Raw genomic sequence first — 27,839 nt, 5'->3', positions numbered from 1 at the left:
TGAAAAATCAGTGAACGAATTTTTAAAATTAAAAATAACATGCTCTCTCTTGCTCTGACCTGCTAACCAACCCTTTTAGTCATTCTAAAAGAAGTGCTCCTCACAGGCCTCAGGGGTAAGGAGACCCTCTAATGATCAGCATTGGCTCTGTTTATTTCTGGTTCTGGCTGACAGCAGTATGGCCATCTCAGACCAGCCACAGCTCTGAGGCCAGGACGCGACCCTGGACACTGCTCCAGGGTGGCTGCAGGCCTTCACTCATACTTGCAGAAATCCTTCAGTCCTTTGGGCAGCTGGAGCCCATCAATGGCCAAACGGTGCACCACACTCCTCTGGATCACTAGGCGGCACAGGGTCTGCAGGGATGGCACTGTGGAAAGAAGATGGTCAAAGGCAACCTGAACAGGAGGGTAGGTCTAAGGCTGAGTCCCAAAACATCTAGGTCTTGGTCCCCCCTTTGTTGTTAAGTTGAGCAATTCCCTTCTACTCTCTAGATCCCTGTGACTCATGGGGCTGCACCTGTGTTTGAGATAAGCACCTCTTTTGCAATACTTTCACAATGCTGCAGCCTTACTTCTAATGTAACACTCAGTACCCTCCCTTCCCCCCCCCCCCACGTAGCAGCTTCTGGGGGCAGGGGTAGTGTCTGATTTAGCTGTGCAACTCCAGCCTCCAGCACAGGCCTGGCTCAGAGTGGGCTCTGGTTCACTGAATACATAAAATGTGATCAGAGGTCCAAATAAAGGGTTTACAGGGGCTAGAATGAACCAAACCTCAGGATTAAGAAGCTCTCAATCTGGGGTCTGTGATGCCTTTAAACTGGTATGCCCAAATCTAGGAACATTTGTTTAATAAAAGAGCACACAACTCTCAGAGGCCCAGAATCTAAAATCAGTTCGGATTAATACAGAAAATATTGTCAAAGCCAGAAGGGAACTTGGAAGGCATCCTAATCATTCACAGCCAAGACGGTAACTGAGGTCCAAGATCACAAGCAGTGGCATAATATGGGGTCAGATTCCCCACCTTAATGCTGGACAGACCAAGGCCTTGCTAGTTGGCTCGGAAGCCTAGCAAGTTCAGGTCCGCACACTGGGCCAGGAGGGGTCGCTATCTAGGTGGTGGGATACCTACAGCCATACTCAAGCTGGACCAGGCGCACGCTCTTAGTGGAGGCAAACACGTCCACCACTGCGTAGAGGGGCTGGGCAGCTGGCAGCCCCCGGGCGCTGGGGCCCATGTCCTCGCCGTTGATGACGATGTGCATGTCGGCGGTGCCGTCCGGGCGTGGGCAGAAGAGAACGCCCAGGCGGCTGCGGCGCGCTGTCGGAGGCAGCACGTTCAGCTCATAGAGCTGGTCCAAGAGATGGCTGTAGAGTCCGGGCCGACTGCGGCCCACCAAGCGGTCGCGGGGAATGCGAAACTGTTCAATGCACAGATACGGTTCCACCAGGAGGGCTGGGGGTCGGCTGGGGACCGCTGCCTCTGCAGCCGGGCGGCCCTCTCGGGGCACGCGGTTGTGATGGCGCGTGATGGCGAAGACCCAGGTGTGGCCGAGGCTGACCAAGTCAGGCAGCGAAAACTCAGGCACAGGCGCCAGACTGGCGGGGTCTAGTGCCGTCAGGCCGAGGCGCAGGTGGCCGCACCAGCCCAGCTCTTTCTCCTCGATCTCGACCAGAAATATCTGGCCCGGGGCCAGCGGCTCGCGGCTGAAGCACACGCCGTGAGCGAAGCTCTCCACGCGTGTGGCCCGCGTCCCGGAGGGGTCCACGCGGATGTTGGCACCGTGTACCCGGTGGAAGCGGGTGGGAGAGGGCTCGGGGCGCGCGGGTCCCCAGGGCGCACCCAGTTCCATGGGGTCGGAGACAGCGGCCATCTCCCCGCCATGAGGCGGGCCTGTGGGCGCCGGGGACTATTTTGGGCAGCTGGCTGGGAAGGTGACCGCGGGGGCACGGGAGGTATTTCCCCCACTCCCGTCCCCGAGGCTCTGTCCGGGGGGTCCTAGTGCCGCTTGCTTCAGCCATCCCGCCTAAAACAGCCCAGGAAAGGCTGGGGGATCCCGGCCGTCCACACCCAAGTCACCTGATCGCGGGCACCCGCGAGGTGACCTGCGAGGCCCCCGACCCTGACTGGGCGCGGACCGTCCCGCCCCCTCCATTCCCGGGTCAGCGGAGCTCCGCGAGGCTGTCCGTCACATGACGCCGGGGCACACGTGACTCAGGGTACACATGACTTCCCGGCGCCCGACTGCTCCTGGAAAACAAGGACGCGGGGGAGCAGAGGTGAGGGGACGCCGGAGGCTGGGAGGGATCCCGGGTTCCCCGGCGGCACGCGGAGCGAGCGGGGGAGGCCCGGCTGAGAGCTGGGGCCGGGGAGCGCCGCCAGCTCCTCCCGGGGGACGGCTGCGCGCAGCCAGGGAGCCGGTAAACAGCTGGCGCCGCTTCCTCCGCAGATGGTCCGAGCCGCGCCGTCGCCGCTGTTCTTCCCGCTGCTGCTGCTGCTGCTCTGGTCGCCCCGAGGCGAGGCAGCCCCCGATCAAGACGAGATCCAGTGTCTGCCCGGGTTGGCCAAGCAACCATCTTTCCGCCAGTACTCGGGCTACCTCAAAGGCTCGGGCTCCAAGCATCTCCACTACTGGTCCGCGGCTCTCCCTCCCCGGGCGGGAGGGAGGGGGGCGCACAGGGACGCCCACCCGGGGAGAGGACTGCGGGGTGGGGTGGGGGTTCTGAGGATCCCCGAGGGAGCCGGGCAGCAGGGAGGGCTGGGAGAGGCCCCTCCACCTGCACCCACCCAGGCCTGACCCCTCCCAGGTTCGTGGAGTCCCAGAAGGATCCCAAGAGCAGCCCTGTGGTGCTTTGGCTCAACGGAGGGCCGGGCTGCAGCTCCCTAGATGGCTTCCTCACCGAGCACGGCCCCTTCCTGGTGAGTGGAAAGCAGCTCTCTCCTCCATGACCCAGGAAAAGAAGAGGGAGGGCACATTCCCAAAGGAAGAGGGAGAACAGGGAGAAAAGGACTTTTGTCTTTTTTCCCAACATGTGCCCTTTTTGAGCCTAAGTTTCTTTTTCTGTACCATCGGCTTGACAGGGTGGCCCTTTGCCTCCACCCAGTTGGCTCTTGGGACTTAATCAGCCATATCTTTCCTTCTCAGGTCCAACCAGATGGTGTCACCCTGGAGTACAACCCCTATTCTTGGAACCTGGTATGGGCGGTGCTGTGGGTCCTGCGGGATGTCTGGGCCCTTGGACGGGGTGTGGCGCCCTCTTCAGCTCTTTCCTCCTCCCCTCTAGATTGCCAACGTGCTGTACCTCGAGTCCCCAGCCGGGGTGGGCTTCTCCTACTCCAAGGACAAGTTTTATGCAACTAATGACACTGAGGTGAGTCCTGCCCGTGTGCCCAGCCTCCCTGGCTTTCTAAGGGTGGCATGATACAGGGAAAGACCATGGCTCTGGAGTCCATTTTTGGCTGTTAAATGCTACCTGGTGTGATCTTGCCACTGTGAAGCCACTTCCTCTTGCACAAACAGGGTGGGTTGGTGTCATCTGGAGATTCTTTCCAGCTCAGATACCAAAGTCTCCGGATCCCCTCCATCCTGCCATCCCCAGGTCGCACAGAGTAATTTTGAGGCCCTTCAAGATTTCTTCCGCCTCTTCCCGGAGTACAAGGACAATGAGCTTTTCCTGACGGGAGAGAGCTATGCCGGCATCTACATCCCCACCCTGGCTGTGTTGGTCATGCAGGACCCCAGCATGAACCTTCAGGTGCAAGACTGCTGCAGGAGGGAAAGGGGAAAGGTGGTCCTAGCTTCCTGGTCAGGGAGGTCAAACAGGTCAACTTCCCCATCCAACCCAGACTCCTTCATAACACCCTTACCCCGAGCTGCCTCCCGTGACAGGAAACTCATCAGGCTGACAGCTCTGTTCTCTATGTTGTGTGGCCTCCCCCACCCACACACCCCCACAAACCACCCGGGGTTTCAGTTTCCATATTGCTGAAGGTCTGGGTGTAGGTCAAGGGTGGCTCCTTCTCCTCACCCTCCCGCTGAGCTGGATGCCCTGACTGTTTCACAGGGGCTGGCCGTGGGCAACGGACTCTCCTCCTATGAACAGAATGACAACTCTCTCGTCTATTTTGCCTACTACCATGGCCTCCTGGGGAACAGGTATGGGAAGGGGGGAGGGGGAAGCTGGGCAATCTTCAGGGTGGGACAGGGTCACAAGATCTCAGGTCTGTCCTCCAGGCACATAATATCCTGAGCCCTACCCTGGTTTATGAGCAGAAGATGGGGGCTGGGATTGTTAGAAGGGTCTGGTGCTAAAAGGCCTAAGACTGGAGGTTAGAATTTAAAGGGACCAAGGATGGCCCAGGGGCAGCTAGGTTGGGGACCTACATACCACACCCGGTGACATATTTCCTCCTCCCCTGGGGTCTGGTCACCACGGGAGGTTGGAAGGAGAAAGTGGGGTTCTTGCCTTTCCTGCCCACGGTGGGTCTCTAAGCACTTTCACTCTCATCTCCTATATAGGCTCTGGTCTTCCCTGCAGACCCACTGCTGCTCTCAAAACAAGTGCAACTTCTACGACAACAAAGACCCAGAATGTGTGAACAGTGTAAGGTCCTGCCCCCACCACGTGTCATCCCTGGTGCCCCCAGTTTGGGAACAGGACCACATCTCCTCCTGGGGGACTCCCTGCCCCCGCCCCTATTGTTGTCCTATCCTGCGTCCTTCAGCAGTTGGGGTTCTCTGGGACACATGAATATGGATGCCAACCATCACCCCTTCCTGTGATTTTCTGGGTAAATCCTGTCACCCCAGGAGGGAAAGGTCTTCTCTTACCAACCACCTGCCCTGTGCCAGGACTGCTGAACAGTGTCAGGGCACATCATACAATCTTCAAGGGAGTTACATTATTCACATTTTCCAGATAAGAAAACTGAGGCCGGAACGTTGAAGTCACAGTGCTAGGAAGTAGGAGCACTAGGATTTGAACCCAGGTCCGGCTGATTCCTTCCACCGAGCCTCAGTTTCCCTATGTGTGAAAAAAGTAGGGGGAGGGTAATGACAGGATGAGGTAGGAAAGCGCTCAGTCTTGGGAAAAGTTGATGATGTCGCGGGGAAGCCAGGTTTTCGTAAAGCGTGGCGGCTCGGTGTGCCGTTGCAGCTCCAGGAAGTGTCTCACATCGTGGCCAGCTCTGGTCTCAACATCTACAACCTCTACGCCCCGTGTGCTGGGGGGGTGCCAGGCCATGTAAGGTAAGAGCTACTGGGTGCCCATTGGGCCAACCGCAGCCTCGTCTTGAGGCTCAAGCACCTATCCCCCCACTTGTCTTGCAGGTATGAGAAGGATGCTGTCGTGGTCCAGGATTTTGGCAACATCTTCACTCGCCTGCCAATCAAGCGGATGTTGCATCAGGTGTGCAAGGGTCTGGGCTTCCTCTTGGGGGCGGGAGGGGCAGGGCAGGGAAGCGAAGATCCTGACTCTGTCTGTGCCCCCAGGCACTGCTGCGTTCTGGGAATAGGGTACACCTGGACCCCCCCTGCACCAACACCACAGCCACCTCCACCTACCTCAACAACCCTTTTGTGCGGAAGGCCCTCCACATCCCCGAGCAACTGCCTGGCTGGGACATGTGCAAGTGAGGTTCTGTGGCTGCTAATGGCTGGGGGTGGGCAGCCTGCTGGGGCGGGCAGCCTGCTGGGGCGGGCAGCCTGCTGGGGCTTGTGGGCATCAGAAAAATTCCCCGGGATCTTTTGGCATTCGGGGCAACAGTGAGTTGTTTTACAGGGTGTTTAAACCCTAAGTTGATTTTCATCCAGTTCATTCTTAAATGGCTATGTGGTTGTTAAAATAAGGGTTATTTCCATGGCATTTAGTAAGTAGACACACTCCCAATTTCCCCCCCCCCCCCCCCTCACTCCAATGCCATCCCCAGCATCTCAGCTCTCGGTTGACCCCCTGTGAGTAAAGGTGACGAGCAGCACAGCAGGGGCCACTTGGGTCCCTTTTCGATTGGTCAGTGCCCCTGCCCTACTGCTACATGCAGTAGTTCCCACACCTACGAGCCACTGTGCTCTAAATGCCAGTTGCATCCAGTCATTGAGACAACCAAAGTGTCCCTATGCATTTCTAAATGGAGTGGACTGAGGACCTCTGAATCCCAGCCCCAGCTAGAGAAGTGGCATGCCCCAGGAGGGGACTGAGTCCCAGCTGCCTGCCTCCTAGGCTAGAGCCTGGGGATAGGAGAGGAGGTCTGATCTGTTGACTCTCTTTCTCCCCCTGCCTGGTCTTCCCGGGGCCTGCCCGCGTGCTCCTGAAGCTTCCTTGTGAATATACAGTATCGTCGTCTCTACCAAAGCATGAATTCCCAGTACCTTAAGCTGCTTGCCCCACAGGTGAGTAGGGGCAGCACAGCTGGGTGCACCAGCAGCCTCAGGGCCCTGGAGCAGTGTGGCAAGGCAGAGGAAACGGGAGGGGGGGGGGGGGGGGCGGAACTGAAACTCCATGAAGTGAAGTCACTTGCCTGAGGTCCTATAGTTGGGAGGGTCAGGATTTGAATCTGGCTTTGGCCCCACCCCATACTGCTCTGGTGTAGGAGGCTGAGGGGTCTGCATTCGCCAAGAAGCCTTTAGGGTGAGAAAAGCTAGTCAGGTTGTGTTACAGATAGGCAAATGGAGGTCCAGGGTGGGAGAGGGTCTTGTCCAAGGTCACCTAGGAGACACTAGCAGAGCCAGGTTAGGACCAGGTCTGTATGCACAGTGGTTAGGGTGTGGGCAGAGGGTCAGATTGCCTGGGTGCAAGTTTCTTTACTAGCCATGTGACCCTAGACACGTTTCTCACGTATCTTGAGACTCGGTTTCCCCTGCTGTGAAATGGGATTAATAATGGCATCTACCTTTATAGGTAAAGCATTTCATAGAGCACTGGACACGTAGGAAGGCAGTCAGAAAGCACAAGCATTTCCTGGTCCATCCTGTTTAGCTGGGCCCCTTGAATTCCCTTAGGGGAAGGGCTTGAACCTGGTAAGGGTCGAGACCTGGGCTTGTTCCAGACCTCCCACTTTCCCCTGCTCTGCTCCAGAAATACCGGATCCTGCTCTACAATGGAGATGTGGACATGGCCTGCAATTTCTTGGGGGATGAGTGGTTTGTGGATTCCCTCAACCAGAAGGTAAGGCAGGGATGTCGGGCCCAGGGTGAGGCTGGTGCAGGGGGAGGGTGAGCACTCCTGGCAGACGGGGCAAACCTGGAGGAGTTCCCAGCCCCTAAGGTCTCGAGGTTCCGTGTCTGTGAGCAGGGATGGTGGGTGGCTGCCGGCTGCTAATTCTCTCCTGCTGGGGCAGATGGAGGTACAGCGCCGGCCCTGGCTAGTGAAATACGGGGACAGTGGGGAGCAGATTGCGGGCTTCGTGAAGGAGTTCTCCAACATCGCCTTTCTCACCATCAAGGTAGGGCCTGGGCCTGGCAAGGGAGGGCTAGCTGGGGCGAGAGGGATGGGGCAGGACCCACCCGTCCTTTCCCTTTCCTTCCCACTTCCTTTTATGCTGGGTTCCATCTGACCCCCCAAGGGCAAGTTCTCACAGTGGGGGAGAGTAGGGGAATGAAGATTGGAAGGTTTGGGGCAGGGTGGGTGGAGGAGGAACCTCATTGGCTAGGGGGATCCAATGGGATGAAGGAAGCCCCCAGGGCAAGGGAGGGAATCTTACAAAGCTTTGTTCCTCAGGGCGCTGGACACATGGTCCCCACCGACAAGCCCCAGGCTGCCCTCACCATGTTCTCCCGCTTCCTGAATAAGCAGCCATACTGATGACCACGGGGCAGCCCCTCCAGCCTCTCCTGCTAGAAGGGAGGCCTCCCTAATGCAAAATGCCCTGCAGGGCAGTGAGGGACTTAGCACTTTATTCCTGACGGGTAGGGCCTGGTCCCCTCCCTGCTTAAACAATGCCCTTAATGCACTGATGCCGCCCCAGGAACACAGTAGAGCTCAGGACATCCCACTGGGAGGTTGGACGGACTGTAATTGATGGACTGAGTGTGATTATGGAATTAAATTTGGTACCACTTACAACCTCTTCTTCTCTGTGGCACTGGGGGTTAAAGAGGGTCCTGTAAGCTATGAGGGGGTGAAGGAGGGGATAAGAGGCATTGGTCCTGAATGCAGCTGCCAGGGGCAGGGTTGAGGGCTCAGACAGCTGCTGTGGAGGGTGGTGGGGCACTGGGTACCCCGGAGTCCATGGTGTTCGCAGGCCGGTTCTTCTCAATCACCTCTCGCAGCCCTTTGGCGAAGTGGAGGTCAGCCGCGATGGTGAGGAAGCCCTGTGCAGCGGGGCAGGGAAGGAAGTCTGTTCATTCCAGTACTGAGGCCAGAGTTTAGAGATAAAGAGAGTCTTGGCCTTGAGGGGCTTCTCAATCTAGTGGGACAGATGGCCCAGCAAAGCAGTTATAACTTGCTGTGAAGGTGCTGAAGGAGAGGCTGCAGGAATACAGCCCGTGGGGCTCAAGGAGGGCTTCCTAGAGGAGGTGACCTCTTAGCTAAGACCTGAAAGATTAGTAGGCATTGGAGTTGGAATCAGGAAGAGTAACCAAGGTGAGCTGGAGGGGTCTGATGTAAGATTACAGTGGGAGGGAGCAATTGATGAGGGAGGAGCTGATATCAGGTTGGGCTGCACTCGCAACCTGCTGAGGGAGAGGAAGGCTGTGCCTCCTTCCCCATTGTGCCCCCACTCACCGCGTGGTTTGTCACCACCTCTCGCACAAAGTCCATCCCCTCGGGTAGTGGGATCTGCACCCCACGCCGGGTCCGCTCTGTGGGTGGGGACAGCTGGCTCAGTCTGGGCCCACCCAGGTCCCTCTCCTCCCCTCCCTCCCTCGTACCCGCTACCCTACCATTGAGCAGGGGCATCACCCCAAACTGCAGCATAGTCTTCAGAGGGGCCTGCAGCGGGATCAGCTGGGAGGGAGGTGGGGCAGAGTCAGTGGGAAGAGCGGGTGGGCTTGCCTTAGCCGCTCACCCTGACCCCAGCCTCGGCCCACCCACCATTCCCAACTCACTGCCAGCGACTCCAGTGCAGACTGGTTTGAGTAGATTCGGAACCTGTGGGAGAGAAAGAAATGCCTGGTGAGCATAAATCCCCTCCACTAGGCCACCCAGTCCTCACCACCAGAACCCTGAGTTTCAGTCTCAGGTGTCCCACCTCTACACCTTTCCAGGGGGTTCTGCCACTCCAGGTGTGTATTCCTTTTTATTATTATTGATTTCAAAGAGAGGAAGGGAGAAGGAGAGAGAGCTGGAAATATCAGTGATGGCAGAGAATCATCCATCGGCTGCCCTCTGCACACCCCCTACTGGGGATCGAGCCTGCAACCTGGACATGTGCCCTGACCAGGAATCAAACCCTGACCTGGTTCATAGGTCGATGCTCACAGGACATCCAGATGTGTCTTTTTGGTGAGCCACTTCTTACAGGTCTCTTTTTTTCCACATTGGCTGCTGCTTATTTGTTGAGCACTTCCTACATGCCAGACTTCTGCTGGTAGCTTGTGTTGCTTATTATTATTTTTGTTAATCCTCACTAGAGGATATTTTTCCATTGATTTTTTTTTTCTTTTTTAGGGGGAGAGAGAGAAACATCGATTGGTTGCTTCCCGCATGTGCCCCAACAGGTGCCGGGGATCGGGGGCCGGGGATCAAACACTTCCATGCATGGTCCCACTCTAACCACTGAGCAAACTGCAAGGACGTGTGCTGCTTATCTTTATTTAACAAAAAGAAAAGGACAGTGCTGCCCTAGCTGGTTTGGCTCAGTGGATAGAGCGTCAGTCTGCGGATTGAAGGGTCCCAGGTTCAATACCGCTCAAGGGCACATGCCCGGGTTGCCAGCTCAATCCCCAGTAGGGGGCGTGCAGGAGGCAGTTGATCAATGATTCTCTCTCATCATTGCTGTTTCTATCTCCCTCTTTTTTCCTCTCTGAAATCAATAGAAATAAAAAAATAATAATGAATAAAAAAAGTATGGTGCTTACTCCCTGCCACACACTAAATGTGTTCAAGAAGTTAAAGTCCTGGCCAGGTAGTTCACTTAGAGCATCATCCCAATATGCCAGGATGCCGCGTTCGAGCCCCAGTCAGGGCACATACCAGAAGTAACGAATGAATACATCAGTAAGTGGAATAATAAATCAGTGTTTCTCTCCCCTCTCTCTAAAATCAATAACTTAAAAAAAAAATTACAAAGCTAAGTTGTGCTGGGTGTCTGCCAGAACCCATGTTCTTAGGCTCTGCTGTGTGACTGTGAGCATGTCACTTAATCTTACTGGGCTAGTTTGGTCAGCTCTCAAACTAGCACTTTCTTTGTATTAAAGACCACAGCTCCTCAGTGGCTTATTGGTAAGAGAATTTTAGGTCCCCAGCTCTGTTTGGCAGATGTGATTATCCTGAAGACACTGAGGCTCGGAGAGGTTAAGGGCTTGCCCGAGATTTTCAGACATCTCATACTTGCGCAGGTCCAGATGTACACGCAGCGCCTTCCCCTGGAGGGCCATCTTGGCGCTGAGACGGGCGTCCTGGGGGAACGTGGGGAGGGGGAACGTGTTACTCACCAGGCAGGTACCCAGCCCACTTCTCTCCAACCCTCCGCAGCCCTCACTGTGATGCGCGCACCATGATCATGCTGGACAGCTGGACCTCAGGCTGGTTGGGTGGGACCAGGGCGACGGTGACACTGGCAGTGACAGAGACGGTGGTGCCGGAGGGCTTGATGGTACAGTACGGTGGTGCCACAACACGCAGCTCCAGCTTCAACGGGGAGTCAATCACCGCAGGGCTTTGCTATGGAGCAGGGAGGGAGGGTCAATCCCGATCTGTTCCCAGGTGAGCCCCGGAGGTGGGGGACTCAAGGTCTGCCCTCCGAGAGCCCAAAGGACAAATACGAAAAAGGAGTAGCTTCCCAACCCTGCAGAATTGTGTCCAGCCTCTGCCTTTGCTCACACAAATGTCTTCTAGGAATGTCTCCTTCCTTCTCCCTCTGCTTTCAGTTCTCAGTATTCATGACCCATTGCCCATCCACACTCCTGGGAGACAGTCCATGTCCCAGTCCCTGCCGTGTCTCCTTTCTCCAAACTGCTGTGCTATTTCTTCTAGGGGGCAGTGTAGACACACTACTGGGTTTCCACGCTGATCAACAGTGCTTACTCGTAACCAGACATTTCATTTAAACCTCACCATAACCATGTGAGGCAGGTGTTCTTTCCCGAGATGGGGGAATTAAGGCACAGAGAGGTTAAGTAACCTGTTCGAGGTTATAGTTACTCCTTGCAGAGCTGGGATGCAAACCCAGGCAGCCTGGCAATAGAGTCCATGCTCTGAACAGTGCTGGCCATACGTTGGATGATGGTGATGACAGCAATAGTAACAGCAGCTAGTGTTCAGTGAGCACTTCCTCTGTTCCAGGTACTGTTATACTTGCTTTATGCGTATTAATTCATTTAATCCTCATGACAACCCTACGAGGTTGTACATTATAGTGAATGCCAGTATGACCAGGAATCCCAGATTCATAACCCAGGTTCAAATATCAGCTCCATCATTTATAAAACTGAACCAAGGACACCGAAATATTCCTTGTTAAATTTTAAGCTCCCTGCCCTGGCTAGTTTGGCTCAGCGGTTAGAGCAGGGGGTCCTCAAACTACGGCCCGCGGGCCACATGCAAGTACAAATATTGTATTTGTTCCCGTTTTGTTTTTTTACTTCAAAATAAGATATGTGCAGTGTGCATAGGAATTTGTTCATAGTTTTTTTTTAAACTATAGTCCGGCCCTCCAATGGTCTGAGGGACAGTGAACTGGCCCCCTGTTTAAAAAGTTTGAGGATCCCTGGGTTAGAGCATCAACCTGCAGACAGAAGGGTCGGGGGTTCAACTCCCAGCCAAGGGCACGTACCTCGGGTACTTTGGTTGCAGGTAGTCCCTGGCCCCGTTGGGGCATGTGCGGGAGGCAACCAATCAATGTGTCTCTTTCACATTAGAGTCCATGTTTCTCTCCCCCTACTTTCCCTCCCTAAAAAAATCAATGAAAAAAAATATCCTCTGGTGAGGATATCCCCCTTAAGTAAAGGAAAATAAGCAAAAAGAATAACATCAGTCATTAAAGCCCCTGCACTTCCTTGGAGAGCTGGGTTCTCGGCTCGTCCTCATCACGGCTTCATGAAGGACAGACGGAGCAGGAACTAGTGAACCCCCTGCACAGACTTGGCCACAGGCTCAGCCAGGTGAGGGGACTTGGCTAGAGGCCAGGTCTTCTGTCTACTCCATGGCTGCCACTTGGGGCCTCCACCTGCACACCTCACTGGTCCCCTACGGGTGGTGTGCCCACCCACCCTGGCCACCTCCCTCCGTCCCACCAACACTCACCAGCAGGACAATGCTCCCAAAGTAGGAGGCCCTCAGCAGCATGTCCAGGTCCTTGGGCACCTGGTCAGGAGAATTAGGGGTGAGGCAGGGTCATCAGAGCTCCATCACAAGCCCCTCTTGCTCATCCCACACACAGGCCCTGGCATACCTTGTCCCCCACCAGCGACAGCTGCAGGGCCCCCGCCTGGAAGTAGCTCTCCAAAGCAGAGTCAAAGAAGAATTCAGAGAAGGCCACGTACACCATCCGCTCTTCCTCCTGCAGCTGGGGCTCCACTGCCCGGTTAGGCAGGCTCCAGTTCCCCTGGGCCAGGGGAAAGAAGGCCCCCTGGAGGAGGGGGATCAGGGTCAGGACCCAGGCAAACTGGTCCCGCACAGGGATGTCTCCAGGCCCAGGGCTAGGCACTGAGGAGTGGTGGGGAGTTGGACCCAGTTGTTGTCCTTGGGGGACCCATAAGTACATTTCCTAAAAGGCAATGGGCCTGGCCAGAGTGGCTCAATGGTTGTGCATTGACCCATGAACCAGGAGGTTATGGTTCGATTCCCAGTCAGGGCACGTGCCCGGGTTGCAGGCTTGATCCCGATAGAGGCCATGCAGGAGGCAGCCAATCAATGTTTCTATCAATTTATCCCTTTCTCTCTAAAATCAATCAAAACAGCCCGGTCAGTGTTGCTCAGTGCTTGAGTGTCGACCTATGAACCAAGAGGGCAGGGTTCGATACCCAGTCAGGGCACAAGCCCAGGGTTGTGGGCTCCATTCCCATAGAAAAGGAGAGCCACTTGCTTAGGGTCACACAGCTAGAAAGTGGCAGAGCTAGTATCTGAACTTCAGGCATTCCAGCTCTGGAGTCTGTGCTCTGAAACTGCTGTCCCACACGAGGAGCAAAGGTGCTGTGACATCACCTCTGAGCAAGTCTCCACATTCCGAAATGGGTACCTGACTCACAGGATTATGAGAGGATGAAATGAGATTATGTGCACAGAGTTCTATGCCCAACTCCTTCAGGGGACGTGGGGAAAGTTGTTGCTTGAGCAAAGGCCCTGAGGTAGGAATCGAGGGACATATTTGAGAAAGGGGAACAGGGTGAAGTTAGAAAGGGGGGGCCAGACAAGACTAAAGGCTCCAATGCCACACCCAGGAGATGGAGCTAATTCTGTAGGCAGTGGGAGCTGCAGCATTCCCGGCAATGGAATGGCTCATCAGAGCTGTGCTTTAGGAAGATGAAACTAGCAACTTTGGGGAGAAGGAGGGAATTTGGTGACAGACGCACCAGCTGGGCAGCTCACCCGGAACTCCATGTCCATATAGCTGGTAGAGACCACGGGGTCCTTCACGAGGGAGTAGTCAATGCCAACGAGATTGTCCACAGAACTTCGCACTGTGAGGAAGAGCGCACGTTACTCTAAGCTGGGTGAGGCCAGGTGCTTAAGCTGTGTGGGCCTCAGTTTCTCATCCATAAAACACTTCCCTCACACGGTTGTTACGAGGATCAAATTAGTTTTATGTGGAAAGCACTTAGTGCCTGGTGTGCATAAGTGCTCAATAATGGCAGCTATTACTATTTTTATTACTACTACTACTACTACTACTACTACTACTACTACTACTACTACAGGGGTTTCATCAAATCCCTAACCAAGATGGCAAGGGATTCCTTTCCCTCATGGTTTCCCCTGCTTCCTCCTTCGCTGCCCATCCCCACAGCTGACGAAAAGAGAATTCACATTAATTAAGCACCTATTAAGTGCCAGGTGATGGACACAAGTAGGGTCCCAGTGATCAGCAAGCACATACTGAGGACCTTGACAACCAGCCCCTCAGTTAATCCTCACAGCAACCCCAGGGGGAGGCCTCACCAGCAAAATGAGGAAACCAAGGCCCAGAGAAATGTGAATCCTTACGTTGGGTCATGCAGTAACTCAGCAGCGGCCACCTACCTCTGCAGCTGGGGCTCCATGTTCTTAGGGATTTACTCTGAAGTACTGCATGCCAGCTGTGCACCCAGCCTCCTTCTCACCCCCATTCCAGCCCCAGGGCCTGACCCAGAGCCCCCCACCCCTCACCCCCGCCAGCACCAACTCACCAGGCACAGTGTCCAGCAGGGAGTTGAGCAGCACCATCCCTGCATGGTGGATCACTGGGCAGATCTGAGAGGTGGGCACCAGAGTCAGGGTCTTTGAAAGAGAGGTCACCCCCACTGTCCCCCAGACTTGCCACTGTCCACACCTGCTGGTTGAGGAGGAAGTGCATCCCTGAGGTGACGAATGTGGAGAGGAATTGATACACTATCCTGTGAGGAGAGAATAGAGCCGTGAGTCCAGACCTTGCCCCTATCCCAGTCTAGGTCCAGGAAAAGTCACTGATCAGGGAGATGGAGGCAGGGGGTTGGACACATCAACTTTGACTGAATTACCAGCGCTTTAATAGAGGTTTTCCATGACTCATGCCCAAATCCCCTCAGCCTGATTCTCAAGACCTCTCCTACACCAGCCCCCCACCAGCCAAATGAATCTAGCCACAGTTCCTCAAACCTGTTCTGTGCATCTCCACCTCCATGTGGTTCCCATGTGCTCCCTTCTACCCTCAATGCCCCCATTCCATATTTCCCAGTCTGGGCTCAGATGCTTCCTCTTTTAGGCAGTCTCCCCAGACTGCCCTCCTCTGAACCCCGAGAGCACTTTCTTAGTCCCTTTCAAGGCCCCAGTGACAAAATTTTTTCCCCTCCAACTAGCCTCTGCTCTCTTCTGAATCCTTGGGACTGGCATACACCTTGTTGAATAAGTAAAAAATCGACAGTGTACTTACACTATATGATTAATCTACCATCCCCTCTCCCTGACCCTGTACCAGAACCAGCATAAAGTCCCCTTCTCAGCCCCAAACCTGAGCCTATGTTATTATTTTTGTTATAACTAGTAAGAGCCACCAAATATTTAGCACCCAGTTCATGTCCAACCGTGCACATTTATTCTCACGGTTAAGTGGCTAGCCACTTATTATACTAGAGGCCCAGTGCATGAAATTTGTACACGGGTAGGGTCCCTAGCGCAGCCGGCTGCCTGCTGGGGCCTTCCTTCGTTCTGCACCACCCTCTGGTGGTCAGTGCACGTCATAGCGAGTGATCAAACTCCTGAGGGGACACTTTGCATATTAGGCTTTTATATATATAGGTGCCAGGTGCTGTTCTAGTTTTACATATATTAACACAAACAGGCCTCACAACATCTTATAAAATAGATTTGATTATCATCCTCATGTTACCAATGAGGAAACTGAGGCACAGAGCTTTAGGGACTTGCCAAGGTCACACAGCCAGGGCATGATGGCGCTCTGAGATTTGGACCCAGTTGGTCTGACTCCCAAGCCTGTGCGCTTTGCATTGCACTAGGTGGATGGGCTGTGGAGCCCAAAACGGGTGCACTGGGGTTGGGAATGGGGCTTACTTGAAAGTTCCTTCGAAGGCTGCATACAACTTGGAGACAGAGGCCTGGCAGGTGACGTTGGCCACTTTGATCCGGCCAGTGGGATCTCGGGAGAGCTGCAAAGCGGTGTGGATGGATATGCCCTGGGCAGAGGCGTTGATATAGCCCCCATCATAGCTGTCGGGAGGGGGAGCAGGGTTAACCTTCACACAACCTTGGAGTCAACCAGGCCTTCACTGCCTGCTCCCCACCCCCATACATCATGATACCTCTTAATAAGGCTTCACCTTTGCATTTACCATTCTGCCAAACCTTATCAATCCCTACGAAGTGGGTATGACTGTCCCTATTGTACAGATTAAAAAATTGAGACTCAGAAAGGCTAAGGGATTGCCCACAGCCCCCATCCCCAGCCCTCCTGATCCACTTGCCACTCCCCTGAGGGTGCCAGGTCCTCACAAGATCCAGTAGCGAAGCTGTCTCCGAAAGCGCAGCCCCAAGGAGGAATTGCTGGTCTGTAGCACCAGCTCCTGCTCTGGCTGGAAATGGAGCTCAGAGGATGTCAGCTGCATCTCTGTGACCGTCACCCTGCAGGAGGCCTCAGGGTCACATTCAAAGCCAAGAGGGGATCCCGCCCAACCCCGAGAAATTCAGCCCCTCCGCTTCCAGTCCGAGCCTGGGGAAACTGGGATGGGTGGAATGGATTATCCTACTGCTCCTCACGTGCCCACCCTGGACTCGGGTGGCTCAACTTGGGCTAGCGTAGCTCAAAGATGGGCTCCTCCTGACTCAGGTGTTAAAAGTAAGCTTCAAGCTATAACCGGTTTGGCTCAGTGGATAGGGCGTCGGCCTGCGGACTGAAGGGTCCCAGGTTCGATTCCGGTCAAGGGCATGTACTGTGGTTTCGGGCACATCCCCACTGGGGGGTGTGCAGGAGGCAGCTGATGGATGTTTCTCTCTCATTGATGTTTCTGACTCTCTGTTCCTCTCCCTTCCTCTCTGTAAAAAATCAATAAAATACATTTTTTAAAAAAGTGAGCTTCATCTCTCCTTGTTGCTGGCACTCCCTTCCCGCCCACACCCTGGGTTTTGTCTCCATCACCTAAGATCCAATCCACCTGTCGCCATCGTCCTAAACTACAGGCCTTCCTCTTCTCCCCGGACCTCTCCCATTAGCTCCACCCGGGTGCCCTAAACCCCACTCCCATCCATTGGCGAGTTTCTAGACTCCTCTGGTGCTCTTTGACCACGCCTCAGCTCCACTTAGCTCAGTGGTTCTCAACCTTGGCTGCACATTAGAATCACCTGGGAATCTTTTTAAAATCCTGATTTCTGGGCCTCGTCCTCCGGAAATTCTGTTTCTTTGTTACTAATGTTGTGGCCCCACCCCATAACAAAGAAACAGACTTTCCGGAGGATGAAGCCCAGAAATCAGGATTTTAAAAAGATTCCCAGGTGATTCTAATGTGCAGCCAAGGTTGAGCACCACTGACTTAGCTGTTCCTGGTCCCGCTCACATTTCCTAGGCCACGCCCACCTGCTTGATCCCACCAATGCCGGCAGGCTTAGCCTTCATCGACTTGGCCCATCCTGTTAGGCTCCGCCTCCCCGTTGGCCCCGCCCCACCCTCGCAGCCCCGCCCCGTGGCCCCTGCTCACTCGGAGATGTTGTAGTAGAAGTGGCCCTCGTGGCCGCCCAGGTCCGGGATGGTGACGGTCTCCAGCTCTTGCTCCAGAAAGCGCAGTCCCTCCTGCTTCACTGAGGCAGAAGCAAGGCCTTGGCTCCTGCGCCCACCTTGGGGTGACCCCACCCTCCACCGCCCCCGCCCGCCCCGCGCTTACACAGCTCCAGCGCCTTGGAGGTGATGCGGATCTTGCAGCCGGGAATCTCGGCGTCGGCGTGAGCTCCCACCAGCAGGGCCAAGAAGAGGGCTGCGAAGCGGGCCATGACGAGCGGGCCTGGGGGTAAGGTGGGGTCACGGGAGTCACCAGGTCCCTAATCTCTCCTCGGAGGTCCAACCGGAGGCGGGGCTGGTCCGGATCGTTACCCTCGAGATGGCTCTTCGGGGAACCTGGGCCAATAGTGTTGACAGACGCAGAAAGTGAGGCTGGAGAGGCTAGCGACTGGCGCTCTGGCTTCCAGAGGATGTGGGGCACGGGGGGGGCGGGGGGGGCGGGCATCCTTGGTTCCCTCGTGCAACCGCTCCGTGACGAATTTGGACCTTCCGGGGAACAGTCCCGCGTCTCCCCAACAACCTCTCCTTTTCTTTAGCGGAGGGCGGGCACGGCTAGCACGTTACCATGGGAACGGCTGCACGCGCATTCTTGGGGGGTAGCTTGCAGTCTCCATGACCCCGAGCCTGGGGGGCCGGGGGAGGGGGGAGCGGGGCGGAAGGGTCTGCCAGCTCCCCTGGGTCCTAAGTCCCTACCATCAGGAGTTTGCCTGGTGACCCCCATCTCAGCGCCCTCCTTCATGGGGTCTCCTCCCCACCTGGGTTCAGTAGACCGCGCTGCTCGGCGAAGGTCTGGGGGTGGATGGGGACGCACCCCAACTCACTGCTGTGGAGCTGGGACGGGAGGGTCGGCGCGGTCACGTGGGGCGGCGGTCAGCGCTGGAGGTCTGGGCGGCGGGTCTGGCTGGCCGCGCGGGTCCAGCCGCCTTTATAAAGCCCGGCCCTCTGACCCCCCTCCCCTTCCCGCTCTCTCCTCCCCGCTCGTGGGCTGGGAGGGGATGGGGCGGGACGCTGGCAGCCCCGAGAGTGGAGAGAGCTGTACAGAGCCCCGTGACAAGCCCGGCCGCTGTCAAGACAAGCGGGGGACCCAAGCCGGGTGGATGGAGGCAAGTGCAGGGGTCTGCCCGCTGGCACCGGCACCAGCCGTCCCTGCTTCGCTGGTTCAGATTCCAGTTGCCCATCTCCTCCTGCATGTTCCTGGGCAAGTCACTTCGCGGGGCAGTCAGTTCCCTCTGTAGCGAAATGTGTGTGATAAAAGGAACTGCCCCTTAGGCCTTATTACAGCCCCGGGCAAGCCAGAAAGTCAATGCCAAAGGCACATGTTTTCCTCCTGTCCACCCACAATCCCCCAACTGTCTCTGTGTCACTACCTGGGGACGTAAAGGGCCCTGCAACCTCTCCCACGGGGTCCAAGCAAGTCCACACAGGCTGCTGGAATCACCCCAGAAGGTTTGGCATTTGCCCGGGAACTGTGAATTTTTGTGTGTGAACCTTTGGAGCTAGGTTCTCTGAACAATAACATCCCCGCCCCCATCTCCCTCTGAAGATCTACCGCCTACAGTGTTCCCAGCTCCTAGGACAGGGCAGAGTAGGTGCTTGCTACCTTTTGATTGTCAAACTGATCACAGAGGAAAGGAGAAGTAATAATGACTAACATCCATTGAATACGTATTGAGCGACAAGCGCTCATGCCCAACTTGCATTTGAGATCTTGCTTCCCAGGATGTCATCAGCGTGGCTTAAATAAACTCTAATAAAAATTCTCTAAAAGAAAAGAAAGAAACAGAATGTCTCCCTTCCTGGGAACCCCTCCAGTCCCAGGCGAACCAGAACATTGGCCTCCCTAGATCACATGAACTCATTTGGCTTCTGAACCTGTGACATGGGCACTATCGTTAACCCTCCTCAGGCAACTAAAGGTGAAGGCCATCCTGTGGCCTCTATCGGGAACCCATGGACTCACTGTTCAGGGAAAGGTGGGAGGTGGGTGATCATAGCCCAGTAGCTAAAAGCTTAGACTCTTGTGTCTGACCGCCCAGGGTTCAAATCCTAGGCTATAAATTCTTAGTACCAAGTCTTGGACTCCTCACGTAAGCAGCTCTGAGCCTCAATTTCCTCATTCTAAAAGGGAAACGATAAGCTTATTGCAAGAATAAACTCAGTGGGCATAGTGCATGTGCTGGGCATGACGCATGGCACACCATGAGCACCACATCATGCCAGCTGTTATGATTAGGGGACAGACAGCAAGCAAGCAAGGCAGAACGGGTGTAAGAGAACGTGCTAAGGATATCCAGAGGAGGAAGTACTGCAAAGTCCGTTTGAACTCTAGTAACCCTCGCTCTTCCTGGAGGAAACCTGGTGGATGTTAGTTTTCTTTTCTCTCATTAAATGCAGCGCAAGCTCTGTCTTTGTGTCATTGTTGTCTCGTATAAGATCTTATCCCTTGCAACTGACTGTCCCCCGCTGCATCCCCAGCGGGCTATAAATGTAGCTATGTAACCTTGTACCAATGGTCTAACCTCTCCGGGCTTCTGTTTCCTCATCTGGATTGCTTATGAGATTAAATGAGTTAATGCATTTAAAGGGCTTACTAAGCACCTAGTGTTGAGTAAGGGCTCAAAAAAAATGTTAGCTACAGCCCAGCCATTGTGGCTCAGTGGTTGAGTGTTGACCCATGAACCAGGACATCAAGGTTCAATTCTGGTTGGGGCACATGCCTGGGTTTAGGGCTTGATCTCCAGTGTGGGGAGTGCAGGAGGCAGCCAATCAATGATCCTTTCTCATCATTGATGTTTCTATCCTTCTCTCACTCTCCCTTCTTCTCACTGAAATCAATTAAAAAAATTTAAAAATGTTAGCTACAATCATCAGCATCATTAGCCATCACCCACCCGGTGGCTTTCCATCTCACTTGGAATAAACTCCGTCTTCCTTGCCCTGACTTCCCCACATGTAATAGGGCCTACCCCGTCTCTCCTGGCACCACTCTCACCCTTTTTCTTTCTGCTCCAGGCACCCTGGCCTTTGGTTCCTTGAACACGCAATTTGAGTTATTCTTGCGCACAGCCTTTGCATTTGCTGCTCCTGCTGCTTGGAATGCTTTTCCACCTAATCACCCCACAGCTCGCCCCTAGCCCTTTTGGTCTCAGCTTAAATGGCACTTCTTCAGAGAGGCCCTCCCTGCCCACTTAGAAGTTACTCTCAATCGTATCAGCTTGGTTTATTTTCTTCATAGATCTTGTTACAATTTAATATTGGTTTATTAAGTTACTGGCTAATGGAGACATTGTCTCCGGAGAGCTGGGATCCGAGTCTCTATTTATTCCCAGTGTCTAGAACAGGGCCTGGCACAGAGCCGGTACTGAGTATTTGCTGAGTGACTGAACTGGTTTGGAGCCCTCAAAGGTCCCTGGGAGCAGGTGAAACCTACACAAGCCTGGGATTCTTTTTCAACTCCTGCACCTTGGCAGTCTCAGGCCAGCTGACTCTAAACACAGCCCTGGCCTGGACCGAGGGACAACAAGGTGCAGTCACTGACCTTGATTCCAGGAACTTGCCTACTCAGTCTGCCTCTCTCCCTTATTTGGGTTTCTCTGTTCTCCCAAAACTTTGCCTGAAGATGGAGAGATCAGACTCTCCAAACCCCTTTCCACTTTCACTCCTGGCTCCGGAGAGGGAAGGGGAGACTTCCCTCAAAGGGACAGGAAAGAAAGCCTATTGTTGTGCAGCCAGCACAGGGATATTGCAAACAAAGAAACAACCAAAAACAGGATACAAAGCAGCGAGGAGTTCTGGAACCAGACAGACCTGGTTCAGTCCAGTCCCAGGCAAACTGTCACTTTCTAGAGCAGAGGTCAGCAAGCTCTTCCCGTGAAGGGCCAGAGAGCATATTTTAGGTTTTGCAGGCCCTACAGTCTCTGTCACAGCTGCTGACCTCTGCCATTGTAGTGTGGAAGCAGCCCTCAACAATATTGAAGTGAACACCCTGTTCGCTGGATTCAGCCAATGGGCTGTTTGCCACTCCCTGTTCTAGAGTCAATTAAAAAGTAAATCTCTTTTTTCTTTTTAACAAAAAATATTTTACTAAAACACAAGATTTACAGAAGTTTGCAGACAAGCCATATAAAATGGTCACAAACTCTTCTTGAAGGGAGGGTTCCGCATTTGACAGCAAAGTCACAGTGTGGTTAGTGAGGGCCCTGGTGTTTGTTTAATGTTCCCATTTTTGGTTCAAACAATCAAGCTTGTCCATCTACAGCGTCTAAATAAAGTGAGACATGGTTAGGGCCTCTTGTGAAGAACTGGTTAGCTGCTTTTAACCAGTGCAATCAGATCACCATAAACAGGGGGAAAGGAGCTCATAAAGGTAAAATTAAACAACTTTCCCCCTCAAAACAACAATAAAATAAAGAAAAACACCCACCCCCTGCAGCTAGCCCTGGCAGCCACCTTCATTCACAGTGCTTTCTACTAAACCACGATGGGGGGAAGTGAATAAAAGCAGAGAGGGCTCACTGCTTGTAAACACTTCACAACAATCCAGATGGCACTTTTAGCTTCTGCTCGTGCTTAATAACAGGGAATCAGGACAAGACCTAGATTTGCTAATGTGCACTTAGTCACCAAAGGACTGAAAGATGTCTGGGCTTTGATTCTGTAATATTTCTAAGACTGTGTCCATTAAATGCAAACAAAACAGGAAGAAATCTTGGCAGAACAGAAGTGATGCACATTTGATGGTCAGATCTATTTAAATATTTCCCATGGCATATAGCCTAGTCCAAGGGTCCTCAAACTTTTTAAACAGGGGGCCAGTTCACTGTCCCTCAGACCGTTGGAGGGCTGGACTATAGTTTTAAAAAAAAACTATGAACAAATTCCTATGCACACTGCACATATCTTATTTTGAAGTAAAAAAACAAAACGGGAACAAATACAATATTTGTATTTGCATGTGGCCCGCGGGCCGTAGTTTGAGGACCCCTGGTAGTCCCTGCTCTCGCTGCTCCTATGGCGTGGGCTTCGTTGGTCTTCTATTGCTCCGCCACGTCATTGACTACTGGGTCATCTGGATTGGGAGCACTGAGCACAGCCTGGATGGATGGCAGAACGGCATGAATTTGCGCTGGGACCACTTATCTTTCAAAATATCTAAACGTGTTCTTCCCAACTTGTCTGCATTAGGATGTCAAATGTCGGTCATGAAACGTACTTTAGGTGCTGCCATCGGGTATTCTTCAGGAAGGAATAGCTCAAGTTTAAAAGCCTCTCCCTCGAAGGGGGAATCCTGGGGGCCGGCAGTGACCACATGAAAATAACGGGCGTTGCTCTCATCTGGTTCTGCTTTAATTCCAGGAACTGGCTCTGCCAGCAAACGCTGGGCTTCCTTGGTAACCCTGCGGGGCAGCCTGGCCGTCTTGTCAGGTCCCAGCTTTGGCCTCTGACCTCAGAAGGATCTCTTTCTCTGGCTGGTGTGGCTCAGTTGGTTGGAGCAAGGTCCCATGCACTGAACAGTTGTGGGTTCAATTCCCTGGCAGGGCACAGACCCAGGTTGTGGGTTTGGTCCCCTGTTGGGGTGCCTGTGAGAGGCAGCCAATCTCTCTCTCTCTCTTTCTTTCTCTCTCTCTCTCTCTCTCTCTCTCTCTCTCTCTCTCTCCCTTCTTCTCTCTAATATCAGTAAACATATCCTCAGGTGAGGATTTTAAAAAAGAATACATTAAAAGAAAAGTAACTCTCTTTATGGGCCTCAGGTTTCACATCTGTAAGTGGGAATGATCTAGTGCCTGCCTACCTCTCTGGTAGGAAATTTTAATGTAATAAAGTATATAAAGTGCTGAACCTAGTACTTAGCACACCAAAGTGCTCAGTACATGTCTCTGGTTATTACTATTAACTAGTTTTGTGTGTTTTTTTCAATCCTTACCCCAGGATGTTTTTCTATTGCTTTTAGATGGAGTGGAATGGAGGGAGGGGAGAGAGATTGAGAGAGAGATAGACAGACAGACAGACAGACATGCATTGGTTGCCTCCTGCCCGCACCCCAACCTGGATGAAACTGCAACACAGGTATGTGCCTTTGACTGGGATAGAACCTGAGACCCTTCAGTGCACAGGCCATCACTCTAACCACTGAGCACACCTACCAGAGCTTAACTAGTTTTTTAACAACAAAAACTTTACAAATATTAATTCACTTAAATGTCATAACATCCTATAAGGTAGGTATCATCATCCCATTGTACAGACCAGAAAACTGAGACCCAGAGACATTAATTTGGTCAAGTCAGTCTGGCTCCAGAGCCCATGCTCTTAACCACTCCCCTGGACTCTCTTCTTTAATGATCCCACTTAATCCTCAGCAATCCTTTGAGATAGCTATTACGGCCCTTGTTTTGCAGATTGGGAAACTGAGATAAAGCAGGAGGAAGTAACTGGTCTAAGCAAGTAAACACGGTTCCACTGACCACAGGACACCAAGTTGGATTTCTGCCCAAGATGTCAACATGCATCGCCTGGCTCCCCACTCCCTCGCCCTGTCTCCAGCTGTGTTTTCTTTGGATTTCTGCATAGCTTGGAGAAGCTGCGTCAGCCCATCTCCCATCCCGACCTTTCTCCCACCCCCAACACCCACCCTGGCCATCCCTCAGGAATTGACCTCCACCCTCTCCCTCTGCCTGAGCCCATGAGCATTGCAATGCATGTGCCTGTATTGGTCAGCATGGGTGAGCCTGGGCACCTGTGATAGGGGACCCAGTTAGAACTAGGGGCGGAGTGTGTTGGGTTGGGGAGGGGGCAGATTCAGGCTAGGAGATTATATCTCCCAAACAGGTGGAATGACCACTTGTTTCAAGAAAGCAGCTGGACAGAACTCTCCCCTTGGGGGGCAGACATTTACCAAATGGAGAGACGGGAAATAAAGGGCTATGGCTTTCTGAGTTCAGTTCAGAGCTGTTGACAGCTTTCTGTGGCGTCTAAACCTTGGAGACCTGGTCTTTTGCCTTCTCCCATTTCCCATTTGCCTTTTCCCATTTCCTCCTTGCAGACCAGTTCCTCTTTTCTGTCGAAGGAGACAGCCACCTGGTCCCCGAAGGCCCTTCCAGGTTTGAAACTCAAGAATTCTAATGCTTCTCACAGGGCGTGGCTTCCCCATCTCCTGGGTTCTTTTCAAGCCCTGCTCCTGGCACCTCTACCACTCAGCTCCCATGTTGACCTCCATCAGCTCACTGGCCTCTCTGATTTCTTTCTCCTGTTTTCTTTACACTCCACCTGCCTCCCAGTTCCTATGCCCCTTGCAGCCTGCCTGCTAGCAGACTCTCACTCATGGGGCCCCTTGGGAGATGGCCCTCTCAGCCTCCCGTCTTTGTTTTTATGAGTCATTCACTCAGCATGGGGCTCCCAGCTTCTCCTTACGTTGAGGAAGGGGTGGAAGGTCTGTAACAATGCTATCTAGATGTTCATAAGCCAGTAATAACATTTCCAAGTAACAGGAAGGGAGGGAGCAGCAAGAGGTCTGACTTTTTCTTTTTGAAAAGTATATATTTATTGATTTCAGAGAGAAAGGGAGAGGGAGAGCGAGATAGAAACATCAATGATGAGAGAGAATCATTGATCGACTGCCTCCTGCACACCCCCCACTGGGGATCGAGCCCAAAACATGGGCATATGCCCTGACTGGGAATAGAGCCGTGACCTCCTGATTCACAGGTCAACACCCAATCACTGAGCCATGCCAGCTGGGCATGACTTTTTCTTTTGTTAAGAAGAATGGGCCACCATCTTCAGCCTGAGTGTGTGTCTCTCTCTCTCTCTTTTTTTTTTTTTTTTTTTTGCAGGGCCTTCCTAACGACTGCAAGAAGCACCCAACACGTCCCAGCATCTTGAAAATTTTTCCATGAGGCTCTAATACTACACAAATGCGGACATAAACAGACTTTGATCTGACAAGGACTGCCAGCCCTCCATCCAGGAATCATGAGGACATCTTAGCCCTCCAGTTTCCCTCCTCTCTTCACCCAGCTAGATCCATAATTCATCACCCCCTTCCCACCGCACCCTCAGTACTAAATTCTGCTCCTCTCTGTTTTCTCCATCTCAGATCATGGCACACCCTCCACCCAGATGCTCGATTGAGTCAAAAACAATAGGAGTCATGTTTAACTCCTGTTTTCTTTCTACCACATGTCAGTAAATAATTGTGTCTCCACCTCCCAAAGATGTCCCACATCTATACCTTCTCTTCCATTTGCACCAACACTAGCGCAGTGGTCGGCAAACTCATTAGTCAACAGACCCAAATATCAACAGTACAACGATTGAAATTTCTTTTGAGAGCCAAATTTTTTAAACTATATAGGTAGGTACATTGTTATTAACTTAATTAGGGTACTCCTAAGGCTTAGGAAGAGCCACACTCAAGGGGCCAAAGAGCTATGTGTGGCTCGCGAGCCGCAGTTTGCCGACCACGGCACTAGTGCAAGCCATTTTCATCTTTTACCTGGACAACTGGCCCCACCTCCCTGCCCCACTATTGCCCCTATAGTTCTAGTCTTCCTGCACTAACCAAAGCCATCTTTAAAAATAGAAAGTATAGCATTTTACCACCCCTCTCAAAACCCTCCATTGCCCCCTCCCCCCATTGCACACAAAATAAAAGCTGGACTCTGGCCATGACCGCTGAAAGGGTCTAGCTAGCTCCTCCCTCTTTACTACTCCACCCTCTACCTCTGTTTGGAAACCACCAAACTCACTCAGCCTCAAGCTTTCCATGAACGCTTCCCTCTACCAGATACACCTTTGCACAGAGATTTTTGCACAGTTAGCTTTCTTCATTCACTCAGACCTCTACTTAAATGTAGCCCCCACCGAGAGCCTTCCAGCATCATTACCCGGCATTCTGTTCAACTCTGTTTTGTCTGCTTCTTCCAGGAGACTGTGAGCCCCCTGGGGTGGGAGCCTGACACTTCTCCATGGCTGTATCCCTAGCCCCAGCGCAGGGTCTGGTCCATGGAACATGGTGGTTATTATCTGCAGACCCTTTGAAAGGAAGAGATTGTATCCCAGACTGTGTGGCCCTGGCCTGAGGATCCCCTGAGCCTCTAAGCTTCCTGTAGTTCCTGCTGGCACCACCATCTCCTGGCATTTCTCTGGGGTTATCTGCAGCTGGTCTGCAGCCAGGAATGTCATACTTTCTTAATCTCTTTTGGAGCCTGAACAATCCTAAGGTCGTGGGAGACACCCCTCCCCCTCAGGATCTCCGCTGGCTCCTCGCGGAAATCCCAGGCCCCTTCCTCTGGGGCGTCTGCACGGGGCCTGTGCCTGTGGTGTTGGGCGGCAGGTTGTTTCCCACCCCAAGCCCATATCCTTCCTGGGGTGGGAGAGGCCGCTGGCCAGCATGTGCTCCCCTAAGTGCCCGGAGGACAGAAATCAGACCTAAAGTTAGGCCACTGGTTCTCAACCCTTTGCACACGAGCAGCTTTTAGGTAGTGCGGCTTTGGCTTTGTTCTGTTATGTTTTGAATACCTATGCCTGGGCCCCGAACCCCAAGATTCTGGTTTAATTGGTTTGATGGAGCCCGGGTATCAGTGAGTGTTTGTCAGCAGGCCCTCGCTGGTGCCCCAGGAGGTTCTTAGTTGGGTTCCTGATCACATGCCCGGGTTGCTGGCTCGATCCCTGGTTGGGGGCGTGCAGGAGGCAGCTGATTGTTGTTGAGCACTCACACCCATGTTTCTCTCTAAAAAAATCAATAAACTGTTCTTTAAAAAAAAAGTTCCTCAGCAGGACATAATAAAAAAGACCAACAATAACAAGTATTGGCGAGAACCCTCATACTCTACTGCTTGGAATGTTAAAATAGGACAACGGGTTTGGAAAACATTGGGCAGTTCCTTATAAAGTTAAACATAAATTTATTCTACAGCAATTCCACTCCGAGGTCCCGATAAGGTGCCCCGATCCTTATCCTGTATCGTCCACCCAACAAAAAGGAAAATGTATGCCCACACAGACACTTGTACGGGAATGTTCATGGCAGCTTTATTCATAATAGTGCAAACAACCCAAATGTCCACCAGCTGGTAAACCGATAAACAAAATGCATATATCTATACAATGGGATACTGTCCAACAATATCCAAAGTATGAACTCCTGATACATGCTATGCACATGTATGAATCTCAAATACATTATGCAAAATAAAAGAGGCAAGACATAAAGACTACATTTTATATGATCTCATTCATAGGAAAGGTCTGCAAAGGCAATTCTATCAAGACAGAAAGCA

The 27,839-nt window shown here is 53.0% G+C and overlaps 3 protein-coding genes, 1 long non-coding RNA gene and 1 pseudogene across 6 annotated transcripts; 2 read left to right on the top strand and 3 right to left on the bottom strand.

Moving 5' to 3' along the window:
• Positions 1-132: 132 nt before the first annotated feature.
• On the bottom strand, positions 133-2,199 carry NEURL2 (neuralized E3 ubiquitin protein ligase 2). Its single transcript, XM_070420839.1, has 2 exons — positions 1,135-2,199; positions 133-370 (listed from the first exon to the last, which is right to left on the bottom strand). The coding sequence occupies exons 1-2, from the start codon at positions 1,874-1,876 to the stop codon at positions 255-257; spliced, it is 858 nt and encodes a 285-aa protein (XP_070276940.1). The 5' UTR covers positions 1,877-2,199; the 3' UTR covers positions 133-254.
• On the top strand, positions 2,186-8,063 carry CTSA (cathepsin A). The gene is made up of 15 exons (XM_070420838.1): positions 2,186-2,282; positions 2,453-2,637; positions 2,811-2,922; positions 3,149-3,199; positions 3,288-3,374; positions 3,603-3,758; positions 4,068-4,159; positions 4,523-4,607; positions 5,160-5,251; positions 5,333-5,411; positions 5,495-5,634; positions 6,316-6,391; positions 7,077-7,166; positions 7,339-7,443; positions 7,719-8,063. Exons 1-15 carry the CDS (start codon positions 2,229-2,231, stop codon positions 7,800-7,802), a joined length of 1,488 nt encoding a protein of 495 aa, XP_070276939.1. The 5' UTR covers positions 2,186-2,228; the 3' UTR covers positions 7,803-8,063.
• PLTP (phospholipid transfer protein) lies at positions 7,878-18,452 on the bottom strand. Of its 3 annotated transcripts, none has more exons than XM_070420836.1 (17): positions 18,371-18,449; positions 17,872-17,895; positions 17,666-17,782; positions 17,483-17,582; positions 16,284-16,412; positions 15,846-16,001; positions 14,629-14,692; positions 14,486-14,549; positions 13,689-13,780; positions 12,553-12,729; positions 12,405-12,464; positions 10,656-10,823; positions 10,491-10,558; positions 9,047-9,089; positions 8,882-8,945; positions 8,724-8,800; positions 7,878-8,311 (listed from the first exon to the last, which is right to left on the bottom strand). In XM_070420836.1, exons 3-17 carry the CDS (start codon positions 17,769-17,771, stop codon positions 8,180-8,182), a joined length of 1,500 nt encoding a protein of 499 aa, XP_070276937.1. In that variant the 5' UTR covers positions 17,772-17,782; positions 17,872-17,895; positions 18,371-18,449; the 3' UTR covers positions 7,878-8,179. The 3 variants fall into 3 exon arrangements, with proteins under 3 accessions (XP_070276937.1, XP_070276938.1, XP_070276936.1); XM_070420837.1 differs by having other exon boundaries at positions 18,315-18,428; XM_070420835.1 differs by having other exon boundaries at positions 17,666-17,895; positions 18,381-18,452.
• On the top strand, positions 17,488-27,761 carry LOC139014095 (uncharacterized). The gene is made up of 4 exons (XR_011472188.1): positions 17,488-17,788; positions 23,510-23,625; positions 23,958-24,659; positions 25,392-27,761. It is a non-coding gene; the product is annotated as an uncharacterized lncRNA (long non-coding RNA).
• On the bottom strand, positions 22,310-23,062 carry LOC139014283 (ubiquitin-conjugating enzyme E2 N-like; annotated as a pseudogene).
• Positions 27,762-27,839: the final 78 nt, after the last annotated feature.

Source organism: Myotis yumanensis, unplaced genomic scaffold (genome assembly GCF_028538775.1).
Source record: "Myotis yumanensis isolate MYYU_CA2020_CCGP unplaced genomic scaffold, mMyoYum1.0.hap1 SCAF_7, whole genome shotgun sequence".
Classification (NCBI taxonomy): domain Eukaryota; kingdom Metazoa; phylum Chordata; class Mammalia; order Chiroptera; family Vespertilionidae; genus Myotis; species Myotis yumanensis.
The sequence above is the reverse complement of the archived record's forward strand: the minus strand, read 5'-3'. Positions and strand labels throughout refer to the sequence as shown.